Source organism: Urocampus carinirostris, chromosome 19, assembly GCF_059441175.1.
Source record: "Urocampus carinirostris isolate Australia breed hairy pipefish chromosome 19, RoL_Ucar_1.0, whole genome shotgun sequence".
NCBI lineage: Eukaryota > Metazoa > Chordata > Actinopteri > Syngnathiformes > Syngnathidae > Urocampus > Urocampus carinirostris.
Window position 1 is genome coordinate 5,102,966 of NC_142367.1, and position 14,521 is coordinate 5,117,486.

The 14,521-nt window shown below is 40.2% G+C and overlaps 1 protein-coding gene across 5 annotated transcripts; it reads left to right on the forward strand.

Moving 5' to 3' along the window:
* The first annotated feature begins 421 nt into the window (after nucleotides 1-421).
* Nucleotides 422-14,297, forward strand: kcnj2a (potassium inwardly rectifying channel subfamily J member 2a). Of its 5 annotated transcripts, none has more exons than XM_088323403.1 (3): nucleotides 422-681; nucleotides 1,811-1,916; nucleotides 11,913-14,297. In XM_088323403.1, exon 3 carries the CDS (start codon nucleotides 12,054-12,056, stop codon nucleotides 13,284-13,286), a length of 1,233 nt encoding a protein of 410 aa, XP_088179529.1. In that variant the 5' UTR covers nucleotides 422-681; nucleotides 1,811-1,916; nucleotides 11,913-12,053; the 3' UTR covers nucleotides 13,287-14,297. The 5 variants fall into 5 exon arrangements, with proteins under 5 accessions (XP_088179529.1, XP_088179528.1, XP_088179531.1 ...); XM_088323402.1 differs by having other exon boundaries at nucleotides 1,833-1,916; XM_088323405.1 differs by lacking the exon at nucleotides 1,811-1,916.
* The last annotated feature ends 224 nt before the right edge of the window (nucleotides 14,298-14,521 follow it).

A 14,521-nucleotide genomic window follows, 5' to 3' on the forward strand; every position in this document is an offset into this window, starting at 1 on the left:
GGTCTTCTGGTGATCCCGAGAGCAAAGAAGTCTTCTGCTGGTTCGAGAGCGTTCTCCATCCGGGCACCGGTGCTGTGGAATGCTCTTCCCCCTGAGATCCGATCTGCAACCTCAGTGGAAATGTTTAAATCTAAACTTAAAACTCACCTCTACTCTATTGCATACGAATAACCTACTCCTCTTGTCGGTTGACAATAGTCTGTGTAATATAGTGTAACAATCTGTGAAGCCCTTTGAGACTCTTCGTGATTTAGGGCTATACAAAAATAAATGACTTGACTTGACTTTTACTCAGTGACATGCAGTCAAGGGAGGAAGATGAGGTAAGCCTCTTATGACATCATAGAATTGTGACATCAATATTGAAATCACAGGGTCGGTTCATAAGCGCATATGTGTTTGTTTTATCAAATGTAGTGAATGGTAGGCAGCATGTGGGGAGGGAGCGTGACTTATACATGAACAACAAAATCAATTGGGCAAACGTGAGCACCAAACCTAACCTAAAAGTGTGTAGAATTTCGGTCTTTTTATTTGTAAAACTATTTTGCAATACACCATGCCTGGAGTAGAAAAGAAAACGTCTTGGACAGTTCAAATCCCAAAGACAAACTGGATATGGAGTGTTTGGGCTAAGTGTTGGTTTGCAGGCTCTCAAGCCAAGTATGAAGGGTTCCACACGTAAGTGTAAACGTTTTCTTCTATTCCTTTTATTTGATGTTTTACAAGTAAAGGTGAGATGTTAACATTTCAAAAATAATCTTTTTTTCAATGCAACAGTTTGTATATTTCGATGGAAAAAATGCAGTTTTTTTTTAAAAACAAACTCATTAAAGGGACAGTGTGTAACATTTGACCACAAGATGCCAGTGTAAAGTGCAACTGAGAACAAGAAGTGCTAAAAAATTTAAAACGAACCATTTTTCTTCGCAGTTTTCTCCCAGCCTTCAAAAAGTTTTTAAAAAAAGAAGGAAAAAGAATAATCAAAAAACGAAGAAAAAAGAAAAAAATGAAAAAATAGAAATTAAGGACAAAAAGAGAGTGAACAGAAAGAAGAAAGAAAAGAAAAAAATAATAAAAACAGAAGAAGAAACAAGGAGGAAATTTTTAAAATAATAAAGAAAAAAAGAAGGTTTAAAAAGAAAGAACAATAAATGTAAAACAGGGTTTTGGGAGGGCACCCATAGCTGCAAGATGGTGGAAAAATATGTCATATCCCTTTAGGTGAGCCTCATCTGTCGTAAAATATAAATTTCTTAGGAATATTTAAAAAATGCATGTTTCTATGATATTTTTGCTCATTACTCAAATCAATTTTTTTTCCCGAATAAAGCTTTTTTTTCTAAAACTTGGAGGCGCTAAATCAAGTCAAGTCACATTTATTTATAAAGCCCTTAATCACAAAAATGTCTCAAAGGACACCATTACCTGATCCTAAACCAACATGCGGGCAAGGAAAAACTCAAAACTTCAGCGTGAGGAAAAAAGAAACCTTGAGAAGGGGCCTCACAAGTGGTAATCCCCCTTCCAAAATCACCAGGGTGGAATAGATTTAGCATAGAGTTACAGTACACAAACAATAGTAAACATGAATAAAAGACAACACTAGGTAACATGTTGAAATTTGTCCGGAAAGTGTGTGACAGCAACGACGCCCCCAGCCTGTAAACTAATCCGGAAAGTCCATGACTGAAATGACGCAGCTTCCCATCTCTGCCAGCTAGTCGATGCAGGCGTTAAATAATACACACTGTCCCTAATGTTCCCAATCAAAAGATGAATAAATTGTTCAGTAGCTTCTATTATTTAGAAATGTGACCGTATCTCACCAGACATGAACCTCACGCGTGTCTCTGGTTTTACTTGAGGGTCAACAACCTGGAAACAGCACCCCCGTGTGGCTAACGGAAAAACAGGTACACAATGAACGAGTACGGTAATCATCACTTTTTTTTTTTAAAATAAAACTTGATGTTAACATGAAACGAAGACTGCAAACAATGTTTTATCGTAATGATTCCATGTTACAAGTTTCCAAAATTCTCTGAATGTAACATTGCCATTCAATTCAATATTGTTTTATTTAGTGACTGACAATTTCAAAATAGTTTTCATCAATAGCAGGTGCTGAGTAAAACACAAAGTGCCTTTAAAAATATAACACCGATTTGTCATTATTAAATTGTATTTAATTTTATGTTTGTGACATATTTATGTGACTATTTTCCAAATTTAAATCAAGTATTTTAATCTATTCAAATCTAGATTAATGCAAGAATTGAAATGAGATCATTAGATTGAGAAAAAGAAAGAATCAGTGCCTTGCTCCACTTTTTGATTAACAAAGAATTATAATTAATAATGAAAAGGGATAAATGATTACTGGTACCTTGTATCCGACAAGTAGGGGCACCACTTCCTGTGATGTGTCTTCGGCAAGTACAGCCTAGCGGTGCCCATTCCTCTCCCGGACGTTTTTTGGGTAGGGGTTTGTTCCCTTATGTGAAGAAGATAGTACTGGTTTCCATGGATACCAGTAGGAAGAGAAGCCTCCCGATCTGACTCAAATACAGCACCTTCATTATCTGGTCGTCGTGTTTTTCCAGTGTACAATGTCATGAGCGAGACTTCAGCAATGACGGGCAGCGACGTTTGTGCGACAATATTGATATTAAATCCTGTATCACTGGGGAAAAAAAACATTTTTTTCTGAAAATTTGAGTATCACTGTAAAAATGTAAGCATAAAGCAATTTATGCTGATAAGAGAAAATGGTATTTCTTTTACAAAATTTGTAAAACGCTAAACAGGAAAATAGTGATGGTGACGATTATGATCATGATGGGGAAGTGTGCATCCGCAGAACCTATATAAATATGAATATTCATGAAGTGTTTTCTATATGTAAATGCACAGAAAATCTAGATGAAAGACAATTATTAAGGAATTGGAAGGGGTAGAACACAATAAGCATATGCTTCTTCCTACTCCTTTTCGGACATGCTACATTAAAATTGTTTCTGGGTTTTTTTTCATGTTCGAACTAAAGTTTAATTCAAAGTTTGATCGTCCGCTATCTTGCTGCTAAGGGTACCCCCAAATATCAATCCAAAAACCTTTTGAATGCCTGGGCAAAAGAAACTGAGAAGAAAAAGGGTGCGGTTTTGTCAAGAACCGGAACAGGATCAGGACCCAAATGTGTGACGTTTTTCACACAACCATTTTATTTGACGGGAAATGGGGAGTCATGCACGTTAGGCAGCAGTCTGGCGTGAATGATAGGAAGCCAGAGGCCGACGAGATCGATACCAATTGCCCGAGCAGATATCGGACAGATGGGGTCGATACCGGACAGGACCGGACAGACAGGATTGATATCAAAACAGGATATCGAAAATTAACAGGACATAATAGACGGGAACGAAAGTGGAAACCGATATTAAACAACGGGACGGACAGGATTGATATCAAAACAGGATATCGAAATTAAACAGAACAAACTAGACGGGAACGAAACTGGAAACCGATATTAAACGGGAACAATACCGGACAGGAAATACCAACAGGAAACAGGACCAAGTCAAATCCCACGTCTTGCGGGGCAGAGGTTCGTTGACGGACTGAGAAAGGAAGAGTGAGAGCACTGAGCTTAAATAGACGGAAAGCCAATCTGTCAATGAGCCGCAGCTGGCGCCACACGGGCGGAGCCAATTGGGCGCATTGGCAACTGTGACAGGTTAGGTCATTTTGTGTCTCCGTAGTTTGTATTCTTCCTTGTGCTTTTTTAGCACTCATTTTCGGTTGAACTACACAATACAGTGACAATTAATGGTCAAACATTACACAGTTGACCTGCAATGGTAGCCAATACCAGCATTCAACAATTAAGAACCTAAAGTCATTGGAAAACTAAATTAAATAAGTGCCATATTCAGGAAATGTATTTGATTAGGAATTATAGGTATTTATTTTCAATTATCAGTATTTTCTCTTGCAGAGGGAAAGGATTTTTCTGATTATATCAAGCTGTGATATTGGTATCGATGACTCCTCAAGATTTGAGTAGCAAAGATGCAGTATCGAACATCCATAATGATAATAATAATGATATTTGTAGCAAACGTAAAGGGACAGTGTGTTTTAATTTGCACCTCCAAGCGCTTAAAAAAACAATCTTGATGTGCAAAAATACATGAACTATCATTTACAAAATCATTTTTTAAATACTCATAAGTCAATACATTTTTAATTTAATTTTACATAAGGTAAGACTGTCCTACAGGGAGCTGACATATTTGCCCACCATCTTGCTTTTGGTAAAAACCCTGTAAAAGGCGAGAAAAAATGAGAAGAAAAACGGTGCGCTTTGGTCACTTTGAGTTTCCGTGGTTTATATTTTTCCTTGAGCTTTGTAGCACTGGTTTTCAGTTGCCCCACACAATACAGTGACATCTACCAAATAATCCACACTGTCCCTTTAAAGATATCGATCATTTTTACAGCGGTAGTGTAATTTTATGTAGTAATTGTATTCATACGTAGTGGTTGGATGATGATACAAGAATTGCGTAGTGGTATCGTTTAAAAAACTTCAAAAAAAGGGATTCATTTTAAATTAAAATGGAAGAACATGCAAACAAAAAAGATCCAGATTTTGCTTACACTGTTAATTATTTAACACCTATTATTTAAGTAGTTTGTATTCTTCTATGTGCTTTTGTAGCACTCGATTTTGACTGCACAACAATGGTGTATTTGGGTCACTCAGTAGTTTGTATTCTTCCTCGCATTTTCTGACAAAAACACAAAAACACAAAACCGTTCAGGGTTCAGAGGTTCAGGGTTCAAGTCCAGCTACCGCTTAATCTGCATGTTCTCCCCGTGCCTGCATGGGTTTTGTCCGGGCACTCCGGTTTCCTCCCACATTCCAAAAACATGCATGTCATGTTAATTGGCTGGTCCGAATTGTCCCTAGGTGTGAATGAGCGACCGAATTGTCTGTCCCTGTGTGCCCTGCGACTGGCTGACAACCAGTTCAGGGTGTCCCCTGCCCACTGCCCGATGATAGCTGGGATGGGCTACAGCACCCCAGCGACCCTACTGAGGATAAGCGGTGCAGATAATGGATGGATGGACAGTTTGTATTGTTCAATTTGCTGTTTAGCTCTTATTTCAGGTTGCACATCACAAAAATAGTGCGCATTGGTCACTTTGAGTCTCTGTAGTTTGTATTCTTACTTTCACGTTTTATCACTCATTTTAAGTTGCTCGGTTTAGGTTTATTGTTGTCTACTTATTTCTCTTTTCAAAAGTAACAAGGTGTGTTTTGGTCCCTGTGAATGTCTGAAGATTGGCTGCAAACTATTATCCTGAAGACCACAAATGGCCCTTGGGCCGCGTGTTAGAGACTGCCCCCCCCCTTTTTTTTTCTTTTTACCCTTTTTTATGTTTTTTTCCCCCTTTCTGTTTTTTTCTTTCTTTTTTTTTAATTGTTTCGATTAATTTTTCCCAGAAAAGAGTTTCCAAAGCTTGTATTCTTCCTTGCGTTGTTTAGCATTCGTATTCAGTTGAGATACACAATACAGTGACATCTAGTGATCAAATAATACACACTTGTACCTATAATAATAATAATAATAATAATAATAATAATAATCGCCCAGTTTCCGTACCAACGCCAGAATTAACGTTGTAAATACGGGTGGGGCTCCGTGTTCGGGGGCGTGCCCAGTCAGTGCATTAAAACCCTCCGAACCGGACCTGCGGGACACAGCTAAAGCCAGGCAGCTTCCGAAAGAGAGCGTGCACACGCACAGCATTTGCGCGCTCCCGGATGACGGACCTATCGGATTTTAATTTGAAAGGGTTGAGAAACAAAACAAAGCACCGAAATAGAACCTGGTCGACAACGAAGTAACTTACTGGAGGGTTTTTTTTTATCTCAATTTCGCAAGAAAAGTTTTGGAAGCCAGCCTTGCGCGGTGAGTTTGTGCACGTGCATCATGTGAGATTATAGGAGTAGCGTTGGGCGCGCGCGCGCACCTGTTACAACCATTTGTCGCCGGCATTCGAGCACACAAGATGATAACAAAAGTGACTTTCAGTCCTTACAAATGGAACAAGACAGGAAACAAGTATATAATGTAGGAATATAACCAGGGTTGGGTAGGGTTACTTAAACTTGATTACTTTCAATTACTTTTGGATGACTCCAATACCCAATATGCTAATAAAAGACAAAAGAAACTAAATATGAATAAAATTACAAAATTTTGTGCAGGCTTGGGAAGTACGGCAAAATGATGTTGGCAAGCTGTTTGGATTTATTTTCATTTTGTTTCTGTCGCATTTTATGTTAGTTTTGCCGGAGATCAAATAGATCAAAGCCAGGAGAGAAAGCTTACTACGAGTTGTGAGTCATAATTTTATTCATATTTAGTTCCTTTTGTCTTTTATTATCATATTTGGTATTGGAGTAATCCAAAAGTAATTGAAAGTAATCAAGTTAAAGTAACCCTACCCAACCCTGTATATCACCTTCTATGTAAAATATGATAATATTGTAATCCCTCGTTTTTTGTAGAGGTTACTGAAAGGTCCGCGAGGTAAAAAAAAAACTTTATTTGAAATAATCTGTTATAAATTGAAGGCAGGGGCAATTTTAGGTTCAGAGCTTTAGGGGTGATAAGCACCCAGATCAGGCGGAGGCAAACTACAGCTTGCGGGCCACATGCAGCTTGTCATGTTTCCTTATCTGGCCCACCAAGCAAAAGTCGTCAAATTAAAATAAAGAAGAATAGTAAATATAGTACTAGTAATAAAAACTTGTATTCTTTCAGGCCAACTTTGTCCCAAATTCCCTTCTCTTTGTCTGCAACAAAAATACAACAAACCTAATACAAAATTACTACAAAAATAAATATCAAATTTAGTGCTTGAAAACAGGGACCTAACATATTATTTTGTCTTCATTCTGATAAAAAAAACCTATAGAAATACTACAAAAGTACTGCTACAGTACACTGTGTGTCTGGTACGAGCGAGGGCCAGTGATACACCTCACAGCGTGGCGGCAGGATGCCAGACAAACATGGCGTCGATCTAAGTGTTGATTCCTCTGGATAAAACAAATACAACCTTCTTCCTTTTTCACTTTTCTTCTGTTTTTCCTAGATTTCTTTCTTGTCTTACTTTTTGGTTTCCTATTTTCATCTAGGTTTTTTTTCAACCATTTTAAAATATTTTATTCTTTTCAAACCCGAACCCTAACCCTATCCCTAACTGTTTAAATCTAGGCTTAAAACACACTTCTATTCTATAGCATATGAATAACCTATATTTTATGTTGACAATATCTGTGTATTATTTGTTATTGCAACATCCATTGCAGTCTGGTCATCCTGGAAGGGGGATTACCTCATGTGCGGTCCCTTCTCAAGGTTTCGTCATTTTCCTCATGTTGGGGTGTTTGAGTTTTTCCTTGCCCTCATGTAGATTTTAGATCAGGGGATGGTGTAATAATAGTCTGTGGTTTGCTATAATCTGTGGTCTGGCAGCCCTTTGAGACTCTTTTGTGATCAAGGGCTATACAAATAAACATGACTTGACCTGCATTGGTTCTTTATGGTGACTTTGAGGCTCTGTAATTTGTATTCTTGTGCTTTTTAGCACTCATTTACGGTTGCCTACCACAATACAGCGAGTGGTCAAATAATTCACACTGTCACGTTGATGTAAGTGTAACCCACGCAAATTATGTATTCATTTATTACTGATTGATTTATTTTCATACTCATTCTCGCATAAAATTTAAAAACTGAGAACATTGGAAAGTGTACTTTGGCCCAACTTTGAAACTAGTTCTGGTGGCCTCCGAGTAAATTGAGACCCCTGGCTTATAAGTTATTTTACTTCTGTTAAGCAGCTGATAGACTAGGCAGCTCTGGGGAAAAAGCTGTCTCTCAATTTGTTTGTAGGGATGGAGGTGGCCAAAATGTTAATCTATTAACATTTGTATCCATTGCAGGCCTTGAAAAAATGTGTTCTTTAATCTAGCAATGAAGTGTTTCTCGAATAAGGATAAGGAGTGTATCTGTTCCTGTTTCTGCTCCTGTGGGCCAGAGGCGTCATAGCTGAGGGTCAAGTCAAGTCAAGTTTACAGCCATTCAATCACAAGAAGTCTCAAAACGCGTAATAGACGACAGTCTACTATTACAATATCCACTGATCTAAAATCTACATGAGGGCAAGGAACAACTCAAAAACCTCAGCAGAGGAAAATGAGGAAACCTTGAGAAGGGACCGCACATGAGGTCATCCCCCTCCCAGGATGACCAGGCTGCAATGGATGTTGCAATAACAAATAATACACAGATATTGTCAACATGAAATATAGGTCATTCATAAGCAATAGAATATGATTGTGGTTTAATTCAATATGTATGGAAGAACTTGAAAGCATGTTACATATGGTTAGAACGCAAAGTTTCCGCAGATTCCAATAATACCAAACATCTATTCATCCATCCATTTTCTGCACCGCTTATCCTCAGTAGAGTCGCGAGGGTGCTGGAGCCCATACTAGCTATCTGCGGGCAGTGGGCAGGGGACACTTTGAACTGGTTGCAAGCCAGTCGTAGATAGACTCAATCGGTCATTCACACTTAGGAACAACTTGGACCGGCCAATGAACCTTGTATGCATGTTTTAGAAATTTGGGAGAAAACCAGAGTGCCCAGAGGAAACCCACGCAAGCATGGGGAGAACATGCAAACTCTGCACGCACACACACTTATGTGTGTCTATAATATATATTCTCGCATGTGCAGCACGGCAGCGCAGTGGTTAGCGCGTGTGCGGCACAGTTCTAAGGTCTTGGGAACCTCCTATGTGGGTTCAAATCCAGCTACCGGACTTCCTGTGCGGAGTTTGTATGTTCTCCGCGTGCTTGCGTGGGTTTCCTCCGGGCACTCCGGTTTCCTCCCACATTCCAAAGACATGCATTTCAGGTGGATTGGCCGGTCCAAATTGTCCCTAGGTGTGAATGAGCGAGCGAGTTGTCTGTCCCTGTGTGCCCTGCGACTGGCTGGCAACCCTGCCCACTGCCCGATGAGCACTCCCGCGACCCTGCTGAGGATAAGCGGTGCAGCTGATGAGATGAGATGATATATATATATATATATATATATATATATATATATATATATATATACATATACCCATTTTATTACTGTTGAAAAGCAGAGAAATAAGAAAACAAAAAAGAAAAGAAGAAAAGAAAAGACAAAAAAGAAAAGACAAACATGAAAATAAGAAATAAGAAAAGAGTGAAACTCAAGGAAGAAAAATCACATAAAATGGAAAAAAAATAAAATAAAAAAATTACAAGAAAAAAACAGAGACCACCGCATTGTTTTCCCTGTTTGTAATTTTTCTCTTTAACTCTTTCTTTTTTCTTCTTTTTTCTTTCTTTTTCTCCATTTTTCTTTTTTTGCTTTGTCTAACCCTGTGTTTCTTTTAATTCCCGTTTTTGCATCTTTTTTTAAAAATGTTTCTATATTTTTAAATTCCTGTTTAAAAAAAATAATTTTCCCTTCTTTTTGGCAATCGAGGGTGAAGAAGAAAAGGATGCTCTTTACTCAGTCTCCTAATTTGTAGTCTTCCTTGGACTCATTTTCGGTTGTCCAACACATTACAGCGACATCCAGTGGACAAATAAAAAAAACACTGTCCTATTAGAAACAGCCGAATGTTTAATCAGCACTGCTTTTGTGGAAAACCCAGTTCGGCCCAACCTCAGCCGGATCCTAGCATTAGCGGCCCCCAACTCAATTGAGTTTGAGACCCCTAATGGGCTGTCTGTTGCTCTACCTTAATGCATAGTTTTTTGGCGTGTGTATTCAAGCTTCCATGATTTAGTGTCAGCAGTACCTAAAGAGATATCAACTAGAGAGGAGAAATCTTCATAGTGTTATCTCCCAAAAGAGACCAAAACTATCCTGATATCCTGGTTCAAGTACAGCTTCAGTTTTACTTTGGGTTCAGGTAAAAATACCAGGTACCGTTTGTGTTATTATCAATAAAACGCTCGTATGTTTTTTCTACATTGTCATTGTTGGGTACAGCGAGAAAGTAGTTTATCAATCATGTTTACTTGCTCACTACTTCACTTATTTGGCATTGGCAGTGGGTGTGTATGATGCTTTATTAAAGACCATTGGTGCAAACTCCGATTAGGGCCCGGTCACCGTGACAACAAGACCTAATGAAGTGTTGCATGGCTCCAAAGGGACAAGGAAACCTTTTGGGCTTTGACAGTCAACAAACACCTTCTTCACCTCTTCACTTCACGGTAGTAAAAAAGGTCAACGTGATTTTAATAATATTATCAAGCAAAATATGAAGTGAAGCATGAACAAAAACGTTTTATTGTCTTACCTTAACTAAAATAAATTTAAGCACTGCTCCTTTTGGATACAAGCATCACGTTTATTCTTTTATTACATAGTTAATTTGTTGTAGCACTGATTAGCTATTATTTTCACTTACCGATGGTGTATTTTTCAGAGGTTTGGAGATACTACTAACATAGATACTATTATGATTTAAAAGAATAAAACATTTTTTTCTAAATTATCAATTAATTACAGCTTTTTTCTTCATCTTCACTTCTTTTTTGCTTTATTCCCCCTTTCCAAGTCATTTTGTGAATAATGTAACATTATAATTGGTAAGATTTGGATTGAAGCAACAAAAACAACTTGAAGAGCTTTTTTAGTGAGCTGAGACAAAAGAGACGCTTCTTTAAAAAGAGTCGGATTTACTGTCCTCATAAAAATAAAGTAGAATGAAAAACAATGTTTGTGTCAATTTGTAAACGACAGCATCAAAGCAACCATATTGTGGAGAATAGTGCCAGATTGCAAAACATATAAGAAAAGTCGTCTCTTTCTGTCATCATTGGTAGTTGCCACAATAATGGACCAAATTGCATTTGCTTGTCATCGTTCCTCAAAGATTAAAGAAAACTAGCGACCTGACAATAACTCAGAGAATACGGAAAGAGAACTAGCATTATTTGTTGAATTCAGATGTATAAATTGAAGACTTCGTTTGAGGGGAGAAAGTAGTATTAAGAATTGAATAGAGTCCAACTAAACTCCCCATATTACTCCTGTTATGTATTATGTGAATAATTTTGGCAAAAACAAATTTCTCCTCTAGAAGGGTGTCATAAATGTTTTCAGATGTCACCACAGTTTCTTAATTTTGGAGAGCATGTGTTGTGGAAAAAAGCAGCCTGCCATTTTCATCCCTCACCCGCACACTTCAGGAATTTAGAGACTGAGTGCCAAAATGATCCATCATGTTTGATATTCAGCGTCGCGCCGTTTGCCTCCAAAAACTGCTCCCACACACCTGACGGCAAAAGCAAAATGCCAATCGCCAGTGGCATCACGCGTGGTGTGCGCCAGGTGTGCAGTTCCCAATATAGGCAAGCTTGCATCGACACCAAGAAAAAAACAAATCTGTGACATGAAAATCCTTTTAGCAGTAAAATTTATGTCTTTCTGGTCGCTGAAATGTCATTGGAGGGGTACTCAACCTTTTTCCTTTTTGTTCTGATTGGGGCGAAGGGCTACCATTTTGATAAACTTTTGTAAAATAACTTGTTGTTACCATGTTATTAGCAGGCAGTAGTTATTAGACATTAACTCAACCACTGAAATATTGCGTCTGTTAGAAATCAAATTTGCTCAAAAATCGCAATGACCCATTACTTCACTGGGGAGCTATTTTCAGAACCTGTCTGTGGGCTACCAGGCGTTCTTAGAGGGCTACCTGGTGCCCGTGGGCATCACGTCGGAGATCTCCTGGTTAATGTGTTGTTAACGCCCTCTCCTCCTTTGCAGACGGCATCTATGAAAGAAAGGTGACTTCCATTCAACTACAAGATCAAGAGGCCGGATTTCCCAAGTGAACTTTGTTCCCCAAGCACATCCAAAGTGTTCCTGCAACGCTTCCTGCGCAAACTGCGACTGCGGGCCGGGGCCATGGGCCGCTACGGCGGTACGGCGCCACCCGAGGAGGGCCCCAAGGCCGCTAACGGCTACGGAAAAGTGCGCACGCGTCCGCAGTGGCCGAGCCGCTTTGTGAAAAAGGATGGTCACTGCAACGTTCGCTACGTCAACGTGAGCGAGAAGGGTCAGCGCTACCTGGCGGACATTTTTACCACCTGCGTTGACGTGCGCTGGCGCTGGATGCTGCTCATCTTCTGTTCGGCCTTCCTTCTCTCCTGGCTCTTCTTCGGTTGCATCTTCTGGCTCCTGGCCATCTTTCACGGTGACCTGGAGATCCACGCAGGGAACAAGTGCATCTCCAACGTCAGCACCTTCACTGCTGCCTTCCTGTTCTCAGTAGAAACACAGACCACCATCGGGTATGGCTACCGCTACGTGACGGATGAATGCCCGGCTGCCGTCTTCACGGTGGTATTTCAGAGCATCGTGGGCTGCGTCATTGATGCGTTCGTCATTGGTGCCATCATGGCCAAGATGGCCAAACCCAAGAAGAGGAACGAGACTTTGGTGTTTAGCCACAACGCTACGGTGGCCATGAGGGACAATAAGCTGTGCCTTATGTGGCGCGTGGGCAACCTACGACGGAGTCACCTCGTTGAGGCTCACGTCCGGGCGCAGCTGCTGCGTTCCCGTACCACGGCTGAGGGCGAGTATATTCCTTTGGACCAGACCGACATTGATGTGGGCTTCGACAGCGGCGTGGACCGCATCTTCCTTGTCTCACCTATCACAGTGGTTCACGTGATCAACGAGGACAGCCCCTTCTACGGCGTGTCCAAGCAGGACCTTTGCACCTGTGACTTCGAGGTGGTGGTGATATTGGAGGGCATGGTGGAGGCTACCGCCATGACCACGCAGTGCCGAAGCTCTTATCTAGCCGGCGAAATCCTGTGGGGGCACCGCTTCGAGCCAGTGCTCTTCGAGGAGAATAACTACTACAAAGTAGACTATTCGCGCTTCCATGCCACTTACGAAGTGCCAGGCACGCCGCAGTGCAGCGCCCGTGAATTGGCGGAGAACAAATACATAATTTCTGCCTCAGGGTCCTTCTGTTACGAGAACGAGATGGCGATGGACGCACGGGAGGACACGGATGAAGGCAATGGTGGCAGTGTTGGACCGGATGCCGTTCAAGACAGCGAGCATGATCATGACCGGACCCCCGAAGCGGTGGACAGCTCCTTCGGACGGGGGTCGGACGTATGAATTTCCTTCCAAAGGCTAGTTAGGGTCCACCTTACAATCAACGCCACTGTTCCGCCATGAATCCAGATCATGGCGGGTGTGCCTGCAAAGAGCGGCGTGTTTACTGACGGTACAATTGGAGGACGCCATTAGCCGGCTAGTCTTGGACATCAGTCAGCATCATTGTAAAATATGCTGCTACTGCATCTGTTTCTCTATGTCGGAGGTGGGCGGCATGTCCTGCACATTTTTGGAGGTATCTCGTCTTCAACTCAGGGGATTCCAATTACGAGGATTGTTTAGAAGTTTCTGCCAGCTTGCTAAAAATCTGATAATTTGTATCACTTGAGTTGAAGAAGAATAGAAACCTAAAAAATAACCCAAAACATGCAGCGCATGCATCACTCGAGGACCGGGTTGCCTACCTCTGCTCTATGTCCTCGATCTTCTGATGCTCCTCCACTTCTTTTTCTCTCTTAGTCTTCTCTTTATATACTCTTTCACTTGCTCTTTATCCCTGCTTTTACTCTCCCTAATGTTCTGCATCATTCTGTTCTTCTTTTCCTTGTAATCGATCTATCTTTTCTCCTGTCCTTCTGGATTTCTGTCCCTTATTTTTGGGATGCAAATGTGCCAAAGACTGATCATCAATTCTATGATTTGTATTTCTAATGGACAATCAAATGAACGTTTTCAAGTATGTTTTGTAAATGGTACGAACAAACGTCTTATGCTTTCCATGAGTTTTATAGGGAGGACCTCCCTTTAGGCACTTTAGCATCAGAAAGAAAATATTTATGCTATTAAAAACGTTGGTGGAGGTGAAGAAATATATAAATGTAGTTGTGCTTGTTAACAAAACAAGAGCTCCATTCAGGAGAGGTTGCATGGAATTATGTTCACTGTCTTCCAAATGTTCACGCTTTTCTACCAGGAATAATATTAAAGGTTCAATATTAGTATTATTTTTTGCTAAGAATATTACTGTCTCATTTCATTATATCTTCTTTTTTTCAATAAAAGGAAATTTGACAACAATCACGAAACAGTTACTGTGGTCTTTTATTGTGTGCAGGGTATTGGGAATTTTGGTGTCGATCGATAGAATTGATTACAGGGTATTATCGATCAATACCCTTACTCAAGTTGGTGTATAATTTGGATCAACGTTTTTTAACCCTCTTTTGAGCCAAGGCACATTTCATACAATAAAAATACTGTAGTACACCACCAGTCAGTGCCGTTGCATCTTCGGT